This window comes from Caretta caretta, chromosome 18 (genome assembly GCF_965140235.1).
Source record: "Caretta caretta isolate rCarCar2 chromosome 18, rCarCar1.hap1, whole genome shotgun sequence".
NCBI classification, from domain to species: domain Eukaryota; kingdom Metazoa; phylum Chordata; order Testudines; family Cheloniidae; genus Caretta; species Caretta caretta.
Genome location: NC_134223.1, coordinates 20,349,809 through 20,363,736, shown reverse-complemented (window position 1 = coordinate 20,363,736; position 13,928 = coordinate 20,349,809). Strand labels below are relative to the sequence as shown.

The window sequence follows — 13,928 nt, the reverse complement described above, 5'->3', positions numbered from 1 at the left end:
GGGGACACCAAAATTTTTCAGTCATCCTCTCCCTTCTCCCTCTCCCTTCCCTGCTTTCCCCATCCCAGCCCTAACATTATGCAGTAAGTAATCGAGCTGTAAAAAGAAAAGGAGGACTTGTGGCACCTTAGAGACTAACCAATTTATTTGAGCGTAAGCTTTTGTGAGCTACAGCTCACCTACTCTGAAACTAATCAAGCTGTGAAGTTGGAGAATTGATCTAATTAGGGTCCTATAACATGCCCGTCGCTGTAGTAGCTAACTGACTTAGCTCTGGGGTTGGACCTGGTTTGGATTGTGTCCCCTGGTCCATAATTATTCCTATCCCTGACAGACTGGTGTCTAGTGCCAGCCTTGAATCTCTCCAGTCATGGAGATGGTCACAGTCTCCCTTAGCAGCTTGGCTCCATTCCCTGGATTGTGGTTGTAAGTGAACTGGGCACTAGATCCACACCAGACCCATGTCAAAATTTCAGTCCAGTGAACTGCTCCACTTCATTTTGAGGGCTATCCAGTTTCTAGCTTCAGAGTGCCAGCTGGGTCAGCAGCTGAGGTCTGGGGTGAACATCATCTCCTTCCTCCAATAACAACATCCTCACCAGCACCATGATGGAGAGTTACGCCTTCCGTGCCAGAGATGGGTCTGATTCTCTGTTGCCCTGCACCATGTGCAGTCATATACACCTGAGCGAAGAGACTGCAAAGTGCTAGCATAAACCATTAGCAAGGCCAAGCAATGGAGAATCAGGCCCACAATGCTGGACTGGATGGACGCTTCGTCTGTTCTGGGTCATCAGGGAATGCAGGGACAAGTCCTGATCTGAAGGAGGAGGGTAGCTTGATTCCTAGGGCTCTTTTTCAGTGAGGCCGCGGGAGGCCAAAGACCCTATTAACGGTTCTGCTGGCTTTGGTGAGGACGATAATGTTTTTAGAGGGGAGGAAAGCACCAGTCAGTCTGAAATTGTACTTGAGAAAAATACTAATTATCTATCAGTTACCAGCTGGCTGGCATGGCAAGGGGGCTGAATGTGAGAAAACAGCCAAGATCGGCTCCCAGCTCTAGCATGTACAGGCAGCTCCAGGAAATGGGGAGTCCTGACAGCTTCCAACAAGCAGGTAGGCGCCTTGCATGCCCTGTCTTGTACTGCTACAGATCCACTCCTTTCCTCCCACCTCAGGAAACAAGCCACCAGAGGGGCCTTCCAAGGCAGAGAAAAAAATCTCATTTTCAGGTTCTGTCCCACCTCATGGCCCTCCACTGACAAAGAGATTGTTTGAAAAAACAACCTGGCTCTAAAGTTTTGCATAAAATACAACGACGGCTTTATTTTAAAAGGATTGTACTAAGAGACAGAAACCACTAACGCTTTGCAGAAAGACAGATTTGGTCTGACGGTCAGTGCACAGGACAGGCACTCCTGATTCACACGCGTCTTCTGCAGGAGATTCCCATGGAGCAGCCCTAAAGAAACATTTTCTGACCCACATAAGCCCTCAATTTGCAACTGAAGCCTTGGTCCCTTTCTCCATTACTCCCTTTCATAGATTCATAAATTCACAGATTTTAAGGGATGAATTACGATTTGTCTAACCTCCTTCATAGCATAGGCCAGGGAACCTTGCCAGTAATTCCTGCCCTGAGCCCCTAATTTATGCTTGAGCTAGAGCTTATCTTTTGAAAGATATCCAGCCTTAACTTAGATGCTTCAAGTGTTGGAGAAACACAACCCTTGGTAAGTTGTTCTTATGGTTAGTTATTCTCACTGTTAAAGATCTGCACCTTATTTCTAGTCTGAATTTGTCTAGCTTCAGCTTCCAAGCATTGGATCTCATTATGTTTTTTAATTTTAGACTAAGGAGCCCTGTACTACCAGAAACCTTCTCCCACGCAAGTACTTGAAATAGCAGAATGTCAAAGCACACTGTGCAACTTGTAGTGTGTGGTACCAGGATCCACATGGCCACTTAGTGCGTGGCAAGCTGGTCACTGTAGATTTAAACCCTGACTTGCCGTGCACTAATCCTCTGTGTAGAGACGCTCTCAGTCAAATGCCTTACAGAAGTTTAAGTATATTATGTCAACACAGTTACCTTTATCAACCAAACTAGTGTTCTCATCAAAACACGACATCAAAGACCTATTGACAAGACCTATTTTCCATAAATCCATACTGACTGGTATTCACTATGCTAGCCCCTTTTAATTCTTTACTGATTGTATCCCCATATCAGCCTACCCATGATTATGCCTTGGATCATTGTCAGGCTAACTGGCCAAGAGGGTCTTTGATCATCCACTGGCTTTCTCTTTTTTTCTCTCCAGTCCAGTGCTCCAAGATTTATTAAAAATTAACACTAGTGGTTCAGAGAGCTCTTTGGCCAATTCTTTTAATACTCATGGGAGCAATTTATATGCTCCTGTTGATTTTAAAATGTTTAACTTTAATAGCTGTTGTTTACAATCCTTCCTAGTACTGATGGAATAGAAAACATTTCTTTATCACTATAAGATATGAAAATATCTTGCTTCTTTCTGAATACAGAACAGAAATATTTGTTGACTACTACTTTCTGCATCATGATTAATAATTTTGCCATTGTTGTTTAATATCAGACTTATAGCATTATTAGGATTTCATGTATTCCTGATATAGTTAAAGAAATTTTTCTTGCTATCCTCAACCCCACTGGCCATAGATTTTTCATTGATACCTTTAGCTTCCCTTACCAATTGTCTGCATTCCTAACTGCTGATTAGTACTACTTTGGTTGAGACTATCTGCTGTTTGCATATAGCAAGTGAAATTAGAGTGTGATCACTTGATTCAATTGTAATCATTTTCTTTGCATAAATACTCATTCTCCAGTCTTGTATCTAGGGGGAAATAAAGCATGCAGTCTAGTGGAGAGAAAACAGACCTGGAAAATAATCTCTTTCTTTTAACAGAAAATACAAAATTACGAAGTTCAGACACTTTGTCAATCAGACGATGCAATCTGGGATGAGTTTCGCTGCCAATCCAGCATGACCAGTATTTGTTAAAAGAGAAGATGTTACAATTGTCACTACAAAGTCACATGGGAAATTGTGCTCCTTCCAGCAACGCAGCTGATGTTTGGAACCAAGCATCTGCCACAAGTTTCACTGTCCAAAATACAGGGAAATGATAGGCCTGATTCTGATCTCACACAGGTTTTACATGTTGTAACTATACAGACTTTAGTGGAGTTACTCCAAATTGACTTACAATGGAGTATCTGAGAGCAGAATCAGACCTTGTCTATCTCACACATTCATTCCACATATTCATTCTTTCACTGTGGTACGGAAGTGCCTACAACTTCCTGGAGGCTAATTTTCAAATGTGTATTTGAGCCATGTGGACTCACATGCCTCTTTCAGGTGTCAAAGCTGATTTGGGCACTTGAATGCATGGCTAGGGATGATAATTTGGGTTTCCAAACATGAAAACTAGTCTCTCATGTTAGTCATTTCCCCCCCGCACAGATCAACTTCATTCCAAGTGTAAGGATACAAGAAACCAGGGTTGCAGCCAACACAGTGTGATATGCCGAAACAGTCTGGGACTTTCATTCCACTTCATTCTAAGCGGAGTTCTACTGAATCTGGATGAAATGCAAGCAGTTTCCACTGTGCTTCCTGTGAGATAAGAATATCCTGATTTTGATCATTTGTCCTGCGTTAGTGCAAGGTCCTGGGAAGATCCTAGCTTCTTGAGCAGGGCTCTGTAATAACTGAAGAACTGAATATCCCGCAAAAGAATCCACCCTAACTTTTATGTGGAGCCCAGTGCATGATGGCAGAGGACTTTGGTAGTATAATCAGTGCTGTGTGGATGCCCATGCAGTGCAGACATCATCAATGAAGCTGAGCGTGCCCGGATCTCTAGTGACAGAGAACATGATCCCCAGTCCCAGAAACAGAGCTCCCACTAACCTGGGACACAACAGTCAGCAACAAAGCTGATATCGATAGAAAAATGGCACTGAAACAGAAGGAGGGATGTGAAGCAGTCAGTGGCTGCGCGCTGTATGGGACGAGCCCAAAGCACTTGTTTCTGTGCTGCTCTATCCTTGACGGTTGCTGCTGCTATTGTGGGAATGACATGGCATCGGGTATATACACCCTGTATGTATTCCAGGCACAAATCCTAGGATCAGTGAACATTTGAGAGCAGGAAAAAGGCATTTTCCTAATGGTCATTCAACTGTGATCAGTGGGTGCTCCTTCAGCAGGTGCTTCCCCTTGATTTACAGGCACTGAACAGCCCTTGACCACAGCTCTGTGTCGGTGTGTATTAATGTCAGGAGTATGGTAAGAATCCAGGAGGGCATTGTCTGATATCCGGGATCTGTCCCTGTCCCCGTGAATCCAGCTGGCTCGCAGCACAGGCTGAACCGTCTTTGGCTTTTCATTGTCTCTCAAGCATTTGTAGCTGATACACTCCGCTTGCATCACTGGGGGGCAATACCAGATCAAGTAAGCTACTGACTCCCCCTGGGAAATGCTGAGTTTATTTTCTTTGCTGTTTGCCACCAGGCTGATTATTAGTGTCTCACCTAGGCTGACCACATGTCCCGATTTTACAGGGACAGTCCCGATTTTTGGGGCTTTTTCTTATATAGGCACCTATTACCCCCCACCCCTTGTCCCGATGTTTTACACTTGCTATCTGGTCACCCTAATTTCACCTGCACTGTCAGGGGATGGGATGTCAAACTGCAGGCTTCACGATTAAAGCAACCCTGCCTTTTGTATCTGACCAAACCACGTTCGATGACCACCATGCTACCCCAGATCCATGTGGTGGCTCCTAGCTCGCTTGAGTGCCCGAGGAGGGAGGAATCTCAGAGATGAGACCCATCAGAGTAGCCTACGTTTGTTTTCCATTTGGTGTCCCTTCCTTTTGTACGTCACCACCAGAGAACCAGGGTTTGGGCAGAAAATTCCATCTTTCATCCAAATCTGGCCCTACCAATTTACCTAGGTTCTTATCTGGCTCTGGTCACAGTCCTGAGTCCCTCTGCTAGCTGGGCAATTCCTACTGACCTTCACATTTCACTGAGGAAGCTTTCCCCCCAAGGGAAGACGAACAGGCGAGGGTTGTTTCTTATCCTCAAGGCCTAACGTTAATCCCAGACCTAATCCAGAGAGGTACCCCATTGTTAATCTACACTTCACCAGACCCAGAGGGGGGCAGGGGATACACTGCCATCCAGACAGCCTGTCCTTTTAACTAGAATGCTGGCCAAGTACAGATTCCCCATAAAATGTTTGGGCCAGCTCCTCAGCTCAGTGGAGCTATGCTATTTACACCAGAGAATCTGGCCCTTTACGCCAAGCCACGAAGAAAGCAATGACCCCTTTAAAACCAGATTTATTTCTGGTTTGCTTTAGAAGCTCTGTTGCTCTCTGAAGACTGAGTGGTCAGTGCAATGCTGTACGGATTTACCTTGCATTTGCTTTATTTTACACCACAATGGCTCCTTATTCTTTGCTGATACCAGGATCCACATATTTTGGCTTGTTTCAGAGGAACAGCTGTGTTAGTCTGTATTCGCAAAAAGAAAAGGAGTACTTGTGGCACCTTAGAGACTAACCAATTTATTTGAGCATGAGCTTTCGTGAGCTACAGCTCACTTCATAATTGCTGGGGGATCATTCTGACAAGAGCTCGTTGTGTGCTGAGGGCTGCCAGTGCTATGGGCACTGAGATAGGAGTTCCCTCCTTCAGCACTGTGCTGGGCATGCTTAGAATTCAGCAGTCCCGTTGGTCTCCCTCACCTGGGAGCCCCGCAGAGCTGACCCCTCACTGCTCTCCCTATTCATTTTCATGGGGAAGCTTGGCTGTCTAGAATTACAAAACAAACTGCTGGGAGACAGCTGTTACAAATCGCCCTTTTAACCTCTTCCCTGCCACACTCCTGCTAGGCTATATTCCGTGTGCACTTTCCATTCCCACACGCAGCAGCTAGAGGGGTGGCACATATTGGACTGACAGGAACAGAATAGGAGCTGCAGCCATTTGGGGTTTCAACGCTCATAGCCCATACATTAAACAGCCGGAAGACAACTTTTTGTCCATCATTAAAAGACCTTTCACAGTAACTGAACACATCAGCTTCCAAAACAAGTCATTATCGCACGTAGGGCTGATACACCTTGCTCATGTTCTGCTGTGCTGGTTTGGTAGCACGGTCAAACCACAATCCTACAGGAGACCCCTTTGCTCCCTTTCAATGCCAGCTATCTCTCCTCAGGGAGATGAACTCTGTCTGTAAGATGCCTCTATTTTCCCAGGCATTTCTTGGCGGGTGGGATCTGAGCGGGTGCTTAAGTTGCACTGGGAGTTTTTTTGTGAATACTTTGTTTTCAGAGAAACGTCTAGGACAGAAATGTTTTAAAAATAGATCAGTGTAAATATTTTTTTTCTTTATGGGCCATGCTTATGCAAAAGCCCCTATGACATGAATTTAGGATCTAACCTCTGATGAGAAAAACAGCACCCTTCTTCTCTCAGTAATTTCCCTGTCCCTTGCTGTGCTGAGATGATGCTTTTCGTTGACCTGAAGAGATGCTGTGAAAGCCATCTCTTTGACACAGCTGAGCGGCTGGCTTTTGGGGTACTCGTAGGGAAAAGATCTATGCAACTGTGTTATCTACTATCTACTGGCTCCTCTGTTCATTTTTCTTATTGTGTGACGTTGCTAAATGATATTTTTGTGGCTGCAAGTTTAATTATCATCAGGGCTCTTACAGCTTGAGTGATTCATTTGCTATTACAAATCAAAAGAAATAAAAAAAATATGAAAAATCCAGGGTTCTACTGTGTCTGGAAACAAATCCTGAAAATAAACCCCCTATTTCCCACCAAAGCTTTGCTTGTCAGGCTTGAGGCTTATATTTGCTGCCTCTAAAGGTGGCCACCAAAATACCCTCTGTTTACTACTGAACAACCAGATATTTTGCAGCTGACATTGCAACGTCCGCAGTATATAAACATGCACTGTGTATCCTTCTGCAAAATGATACAAAGACAGTAAAGAGTAGCAGCCGTGTTAATCTGTATCCGCAAAAAGAAAAGGAGGGCACGAAAGCTTATGCTCAAATAAATGTGTTAGTCTCTACTGTGCCACAAGTCCTCCTTTTCTTTTTGCAGCGACAGTAAAGGGTTTGATGCAGATTCATTGCAAACAGTTCTACAGACACACATGCATCTCTCTACTGAAGTCAAGAAGAACTCATGCAACTTACTGTCCAAGTGGCAGACTTGGCTGTGCTGGATTGCTGGAAGGTCACCTCAAAGTGGTGGGGCCCGGGGTAGTCAGCGTTGGAGGGGATGACAGGAGCTGGGGACATGGCGTCAAAGGTCGAGCTGGGCTGCGAGTAGGGAGAATGCGTTGGAACATTGGAAGGGTGCTCAGAGCTGTAAGGGCTGGTGGAAGCTGCTCTGGTGCCGATGCTCTGATCCATGCTGCTGTTCAGCAAATTAAACTGGGACTGGAGGAAGGGAAAAGGGGAGGAGGGGGAAAAAAAAAGAAAACACCAGCCAGTTTAGAGACTACACTTCTCCAGGACTTCAGGTGTCCTGTTACAGCCTCCTTAAAGGGCCAGCACACTGGAAAGTTAGCTGAAATACCTCCGCTGGGTTGGTTTGTTTTTAAAACAGGTCACCACTTGTGAAAGGGATAAAACCTGACACATTGACATCACCCCCTTTTGTCAGCTTCATCCATAACGGAGGCAGCCAGGGGCCAAGATTCCTGGATTGCCAGTGCACTTAACAGTGTAAAACCACCTCTTTTGCAGGGAAATCATCACTTAGCTAGGAAGAGACATATATTTGCTGTTTTCTGCTACCCCCTTATGGGAAAGGCCTATTGACTAGAAAATGATAATGATCTTAGAGCTCACCCTACAGAATACACCAATAGTACAGAACTCCAGAGGATGCCCGAACAAGTGTGATGGAAAGGCTCTCATCCTCTGATAAGTTCTGGAGATGTTCAGAGGGATTTCTATAGATCCCTGTTGGTTCCATCAGGGACCTTTCTGTAAGGGCTCATTCACTTCCATTTCAAATCTCAGTACTTTCAGTTCATATGGGACTAACCCAACCCCCAACCCTGAGCCAAACACTCCCAAACTTCACACAGCAACCCAGACCAGGAACCAAACTTTGCAAATGGCTCCTATCTTTCTAAAGGGCTGAACCAAACCCCCAGATTCCAGCCACCTTAAGTTTTGTGGGGTTTGAACTCTGGATCTCTTTTGTAGGTTGGGCCCACCTTAGTAGTAGAGAAGCCCCATCTCAGAAGCTCAGTAGTAGCCAGACTTTACACTATTTCATAGAAAGAAAGAAAGTTCTATTAGTGAACTGGAAACAAAATAATCAGTTCTGAAGAGAGACTGATGCTGAAGCCTTGAATTTACCTTCCAGCCTTTCTGATAATCTTTCTTCCCACGGTTTGTTCATTGCCTGAAATGGCTGTGTGTAAAAACAGGGCTTCCACCCCAAGTCACTACCCATCTCCCCTCCCACTGGATCCCACCCTGAATCCTGTGCGTATGTGACTTTATTCCCGTAGCAAAGCAGTGGGATGCCACAAGTGCAGGATTGTGCCTTCCCTGCAGATTCCATCAGGAGAAGGAGCCAAGTTGGAAGAGAGAGGAGAGTCCTTAAAACACATGCATGCCCAGGACTCAAGAACAAAACGCCCACGTGTGTGGAGCAAAACGCTCCCTGCTCCCCACTTCGCTCCCGAAGAGTCACCTTGAATGAATTACACTGGTGGCTGGGCGGTGAGTCTCCATGCACACGCTGCACTCCATTACCAGTGGTATCACACGTAGCCAGCACAGGGTTTTAAAAGGATCCACTCCGCTGCAAAGAGCTGCCTTCAAGCTATGACCCACCAAGTGGATTCATTGTTATCAGCTCTGGGAAGCAAGGCCGTGCTGCGGCAATCTGCTATCTATGCAGATGCACTGTGGAGACATATCCAAGTGATAACAGAGGGAAGTAGGATGGTCTGGTGACCAGGGTACAGGGCTGGAGTCAGGACTCCTGGGCTTGACTCCTGTCCATATATTAGCTGTGCTGGGTTATGCTGAACATAGACACATCAACAAATAAGCTGCTCTGGGGCCAGCCTGTTATTTACACGTATCTCACCTGTCACATCTGCTTGGTTAGCAATTGTGGATCGTGTTTAGTTCATATCATTATCCAAACTACTGGAATAAACCTTATTTCTTCTTTCATTTTCTCCTTTCTCTTCCAGCTTTACTCCTCCTTCGTTCACTTTTCCTTCTTCATTTCCCCTCCCAGATTTATTTAACTTTCTCATTTTTTTCTAGTTGTTCCCAATTCTTCCCATCAGGAAAGTGACACCGATTAGACAAACTCTTCCTCACATGTCTCTTTCCTCCCCTTGCCTTCACATCACAGGCTGAATGTGCTCCCCCCAGTTAGCCCAACACCACCGACAGCATTTAATGCCAAAAGCCCAGCCGTAGCCCATGCAGACGATACTGAGGGATGGCAGCAGCCCATAAAGAATCATCAAACTCTGACTCTAGTCCCTTTGGAACAACCTGTGGGTGAAACCCACAACCATGATTCCGCTGCCCCCAAAGCAACAAAGACCACTCGGGAGCTGTAAGAAATTTAGGAGAAAACAACTTTGAAAAGTCTCTATCTCTTGGTAATTGCAGCGTGCCCAGAGCCAGACAGCGACATGTGCACATGTACATACATGCTGCAAAACACAGCTTCTTGGCTCAGCCCAGGGAAACCCTGGCAGCCAGCCCAATAAAAAAGTCAAGGGTAGACTTGAGCAAAGGTCACCCCTGTTCCAAAGTGGGACAGAATGCATTTCCCTTGGGGTGGGAGAGCAGGAATGCACCGAGTAATGGTATATTGCACAGACAGCTCTGGGACTTCTAAGCACCAGGGGGAGGCGGAATTCTAAGCACCAGTTTCCCAGCCACTTGGCCTTTGGGCACCTGTTGCCCGATTTTGCAAAGTCCTACTCCTCACCTTCCAAGCATAGCCCACTGTTGCACCTTTCCTAAGCGTCCTGCACCATGTCCTGTCTGCCCTCCATGATGCCCGGGGTGGGGGGGGAGGGGGAGGATGCAATTGGCTGCTGCATTCAGTTCCATAAGGCCGACCGAATCAAATATATTGGACAAAACGACCCAGATTGGTAGGTGGGACTTTCTGCACAAAGATGCAATTGCTGGCCAATGGCAAGGCCTCATCATAGCAGTGAGACAAAGGTGGGGTTTGCTGGAGGCTCGTTCACAGCGGGCACCGTCGTGAATCATCTTTGGGGATTGAATTGAGGACCTCCAGCACCATGAGTGTCTACCATTGTTCTAAAGGACTCCTCTAGCTGATAGCTGTAGTTCGGTCATTCCCTCAATGGATCAGCCGCTAGACGAGGCCTAGCGTTAAACATGACATTTAATAATCATTTGCTAACAGAAATTACTGTGTGTCTCGCTTAGGGGCATTTTTGAGCTTGTGAAAATATGGGTCTGATGCTGGTTCTTAACCCAGACAGACACACAGAGATGGACACACACACCCGTTCTCCCGCTTCAGTAATTAACTTCGCTCTTGACCTGTCATAACCCTATTACGTCAGTGTTGCCCATTCCCAGGCCCCAGAGTGACATTTCACTTCTTGGTTTTTGGAAAGCAGGGCCTAACTCCCATTGAAGGGACACCACAGACACCAGTTTGCCTCCTGATTTAACTTTCACCCCACAGAAGATGTTCAAAGTGACTACTGATTGTGGATGCTTGCGTTAAAGGGACCTGATTTTCAGAGGGGGATGCTTGCTTGGCACTTTCTGGAAATCAGACTTTTTAAGACATCTCAACTTGAGGACTCAAAATCACTGGTCCCTGTTGAAAATCTTGGACTTAATGACAAACTGAAATTCTTTATCTACCCCGCGCTCATACAAAGCTTTCCGGTCATGTAGTCGAGTTTAGCAGGAGAGATCATCTCCCACTGATTGTCTGAAAAGCAGCCCCCTCTGCTATCTCCCAGAACCATACACTAAAACCTAAATGATTCAGAACGGATTAGAGCTGCAAACTGGAGAAATCTAGGTCTGACTGTCCAAAGAATATGAATATGTCTCTGTTAGGAGATGCATGCATGCATCCACGGGACAGGAAACTCTCAGAATCAGGGAGAAGTTGGATGCACCGGCTCTGTTTGTGGGGTCACACTGAAAAAGAAAGTAAGACGCCTAAATATAAAAATATCAAGGGTAGGGCTGGAGAAAACACCCCACGCCTGTCCCACCAGCCTGCTGGTTAAACCATGGAGCAACCCCTGTCTCACAGTGACTTTTTGTTCATCTCTCAGATTTTTCATGGAATTAAGGCTGTTTTTCAGTTACAAAGTGCTATTTGCTTTGGAGAAATAATGGCATTTCCACCAAGGCAAATGTCGTAGAAAGTTACGAGACTGACGCCCTGGGAAGGGTTGGAATTTTATCTGATAAAAGTTGCAATTTACTGTGGGACACAGCTGCAATGTTTGTTCGAGACGCTCATACGAGTCATTAGAGTGCCCTCTATCTTTATAAAGTGGTACTGCCACACTCTGTAAATGAATCCTTGACGAGGTCTCCACTCTGGAGCAAGCAAACGTTCCCCTGTATGAGATATCTTGAATACCACAATCAGCACCTGAATTACTTGATGAACTTGGTCCATACAGCCCACAGAGCAACCACCCACCGCACCCCCTGCAATCACTAACATACCCGCCGATAAGATGATAGCATTGTTGCAATGGGGTGGGCCTATTTCTCACTTCACCCATGCACAACCATATCCATCCATTCACCCTTCACACATACTCATGCACACCCCACCCAGTTTCCCTCTTTAGGTTTGTGAGGGTGGATGAACATTGCAATCACCTTTCAGAGGCAGGCTGTACAGTTCATTTTACACAAGTGATATAATCTTTTTGCAGTTTGCAGTAATGCAGTCCACGGTTTGGGAGACATTCAAATGCACAGTTTTGATGCAGAGTGAAAATAAGATAATTGGCCGAATTTACCCTTATTTTGTGTGTACTGGGCCAGTTCCTGCCTTCTTATAAAGCTGGTTTTCAGCATCTGTTCTGAATTTCCATTGTCAAATATTTCCATTAACAGCTGATGTCTGTGACACTTCTGGGGTTACCAAGGTGTTCAGTGTGAATCACTATCACCTGATCACAGCATGAGAGAGCCTTATCTGTGCCCACCGGGGAAAATCCTCCAGTGCTCTGCTCCGGGCTCTGCAAGCCACATTCGTTCCCACTGCAGGCTAGCAATTCGCACATGCCACCTTGTTACACTCAAGTGCCCAGTCCCTCATCTTCTGGACACCCTCAATGTACACTGATCTGCTGCCTCTACGGAAGCAGTGCACCCCCATCCACCAGCCTCCCCTCAGTTCAGCGCTCTCTTCAGCGCAAGGCACTGGGTCGTGTCCACAGTAAAATCAGATAGACGTTTGTTTAGCACAGCTTAAGATAAAGATCCAAAATCGATGCAAGTAAAAGGACTGGAACCACCAGGTTACAGTGTTACACAAAATATAAAATGCAGTCCAGAGCCTGTACTTATTAACCAGTTCCCTTCCAGTCTAATAAAGTATTTTTCACCCAGTGGTCAGTCCTAACAGCACTGGTCCAGTCCAGAGAGGTGGGATCCACTTTTCATGGGATGCTTCCGCTGGCGGAATGACACCTCCGTAAGAAGTAATATCTTGTGCCCTTGCTTCTTCTTCTTCTTCTATGCAGCCCCAGACTTTTTGTCTCTTTTCATAATCAGTTCATTTACTTCAGCTCAGCCCTTGAGGGTCCCCTGTTCAGAATCTTTTGTTGGGTTTTTGTTTTTTTTTTATTTGCCTTTGTAGATGCTCATGCCTGCATCTGGTCCAGACTGTAAACACAGGGCTGAGCTGGGTCAAAAGATGCTGATTATTCTCACTCTTGACTGAGTTAGCTGAGGTCCTCCCCACCTCAGGTGACGTTTCATCTCCAACAGTTTGGGACCATAGTATTCTACATTTTACATAGCTCTTAAAATATTTGCTGTACAAACCTCTCACAACAACCATGGCAATCAGATAGTTCTTAGCTTTTCCCCACTTTGGTGAGATATCGTGAAGCTGGTGAGACATAGGTGTAATTTGCCTGCCTGGGCATGTTAGGGCATGTTTGGGCATGCCTGTGTCACAATGGCACAAGATGGAATTTGTTCTCCTCTATTTGGTAAATCCTATGGCCTTAAATATCATGTAAATGTAGCAGAACCACGCAGGGCAAAACAATAACTGACCTAATCCTACATCCAAAACTCAGACCAAAATCCAGCCTTTTTCTGAAGTTGAAAAAAAAAGCTCCAAAGATGTGAACTGTTTTTTTTTAAAAAAACATTTAGCATATTTTTTGGTGTCACCTGGGATCAGAGCAGAAATACCTCAATTCTCCACTCAAACATTGCTCCTGTGGTGTTTCCTATTCAGATGCCGTCAGAACACTCCGGAAATCTCACAAATGAAAAAGCCTGTTCTCATGAGATTATCATTTTAATCTGAGAGAAGCTTGAGCTATTACATGTAGAACCTAGTCTTTGGATAAACTGAGGACTTTCGCACTCTATGGCTGAACACTCTAGCAAAGTGACCATGAGACACATCTATTGAATTAAAGCACTGAATTTGTCTGAGATTTGCTCATGAAGAATCTTTACAGAATTTTCCCACCGTTTCCCCACTGTGATGTTTAATGGAAAGAGTTATACATTTTTTACCCATAATTCTATAGGTTTTTTTTCACGTGTTCTCTTATGGCAACTTCTCACATATTCTTGTCAACTG

The 13,928-nt window shown here is 45.3% G+C and overlaps 1 protein-coding gene across 5 annotated transcripts in view; it reads right to left on the bottom strand.

The window, feature by feature from the left end:
* TP73 (tumor protein p73) overlaps positions 1-13,928 on the bottom strand; it is an 87,766-nt gene that overhangs the window by 33,181 nt on the left and 40,657 nt on the right. For all 5 annotated transcript variants that reach the window (XM_075120973.1, XM_048824736.2, XM_075120974.1 and 2 more), the window contains one exon: positions 7,277-7,522. In XM_075120973.1, the coding sequence (XP_074977074.1) occupies positions 7,277-7,522 (246 nt within the window). The remainder of the gene's footprint in view (positions 1-7,276; positions 7,523-13,928) is intronic.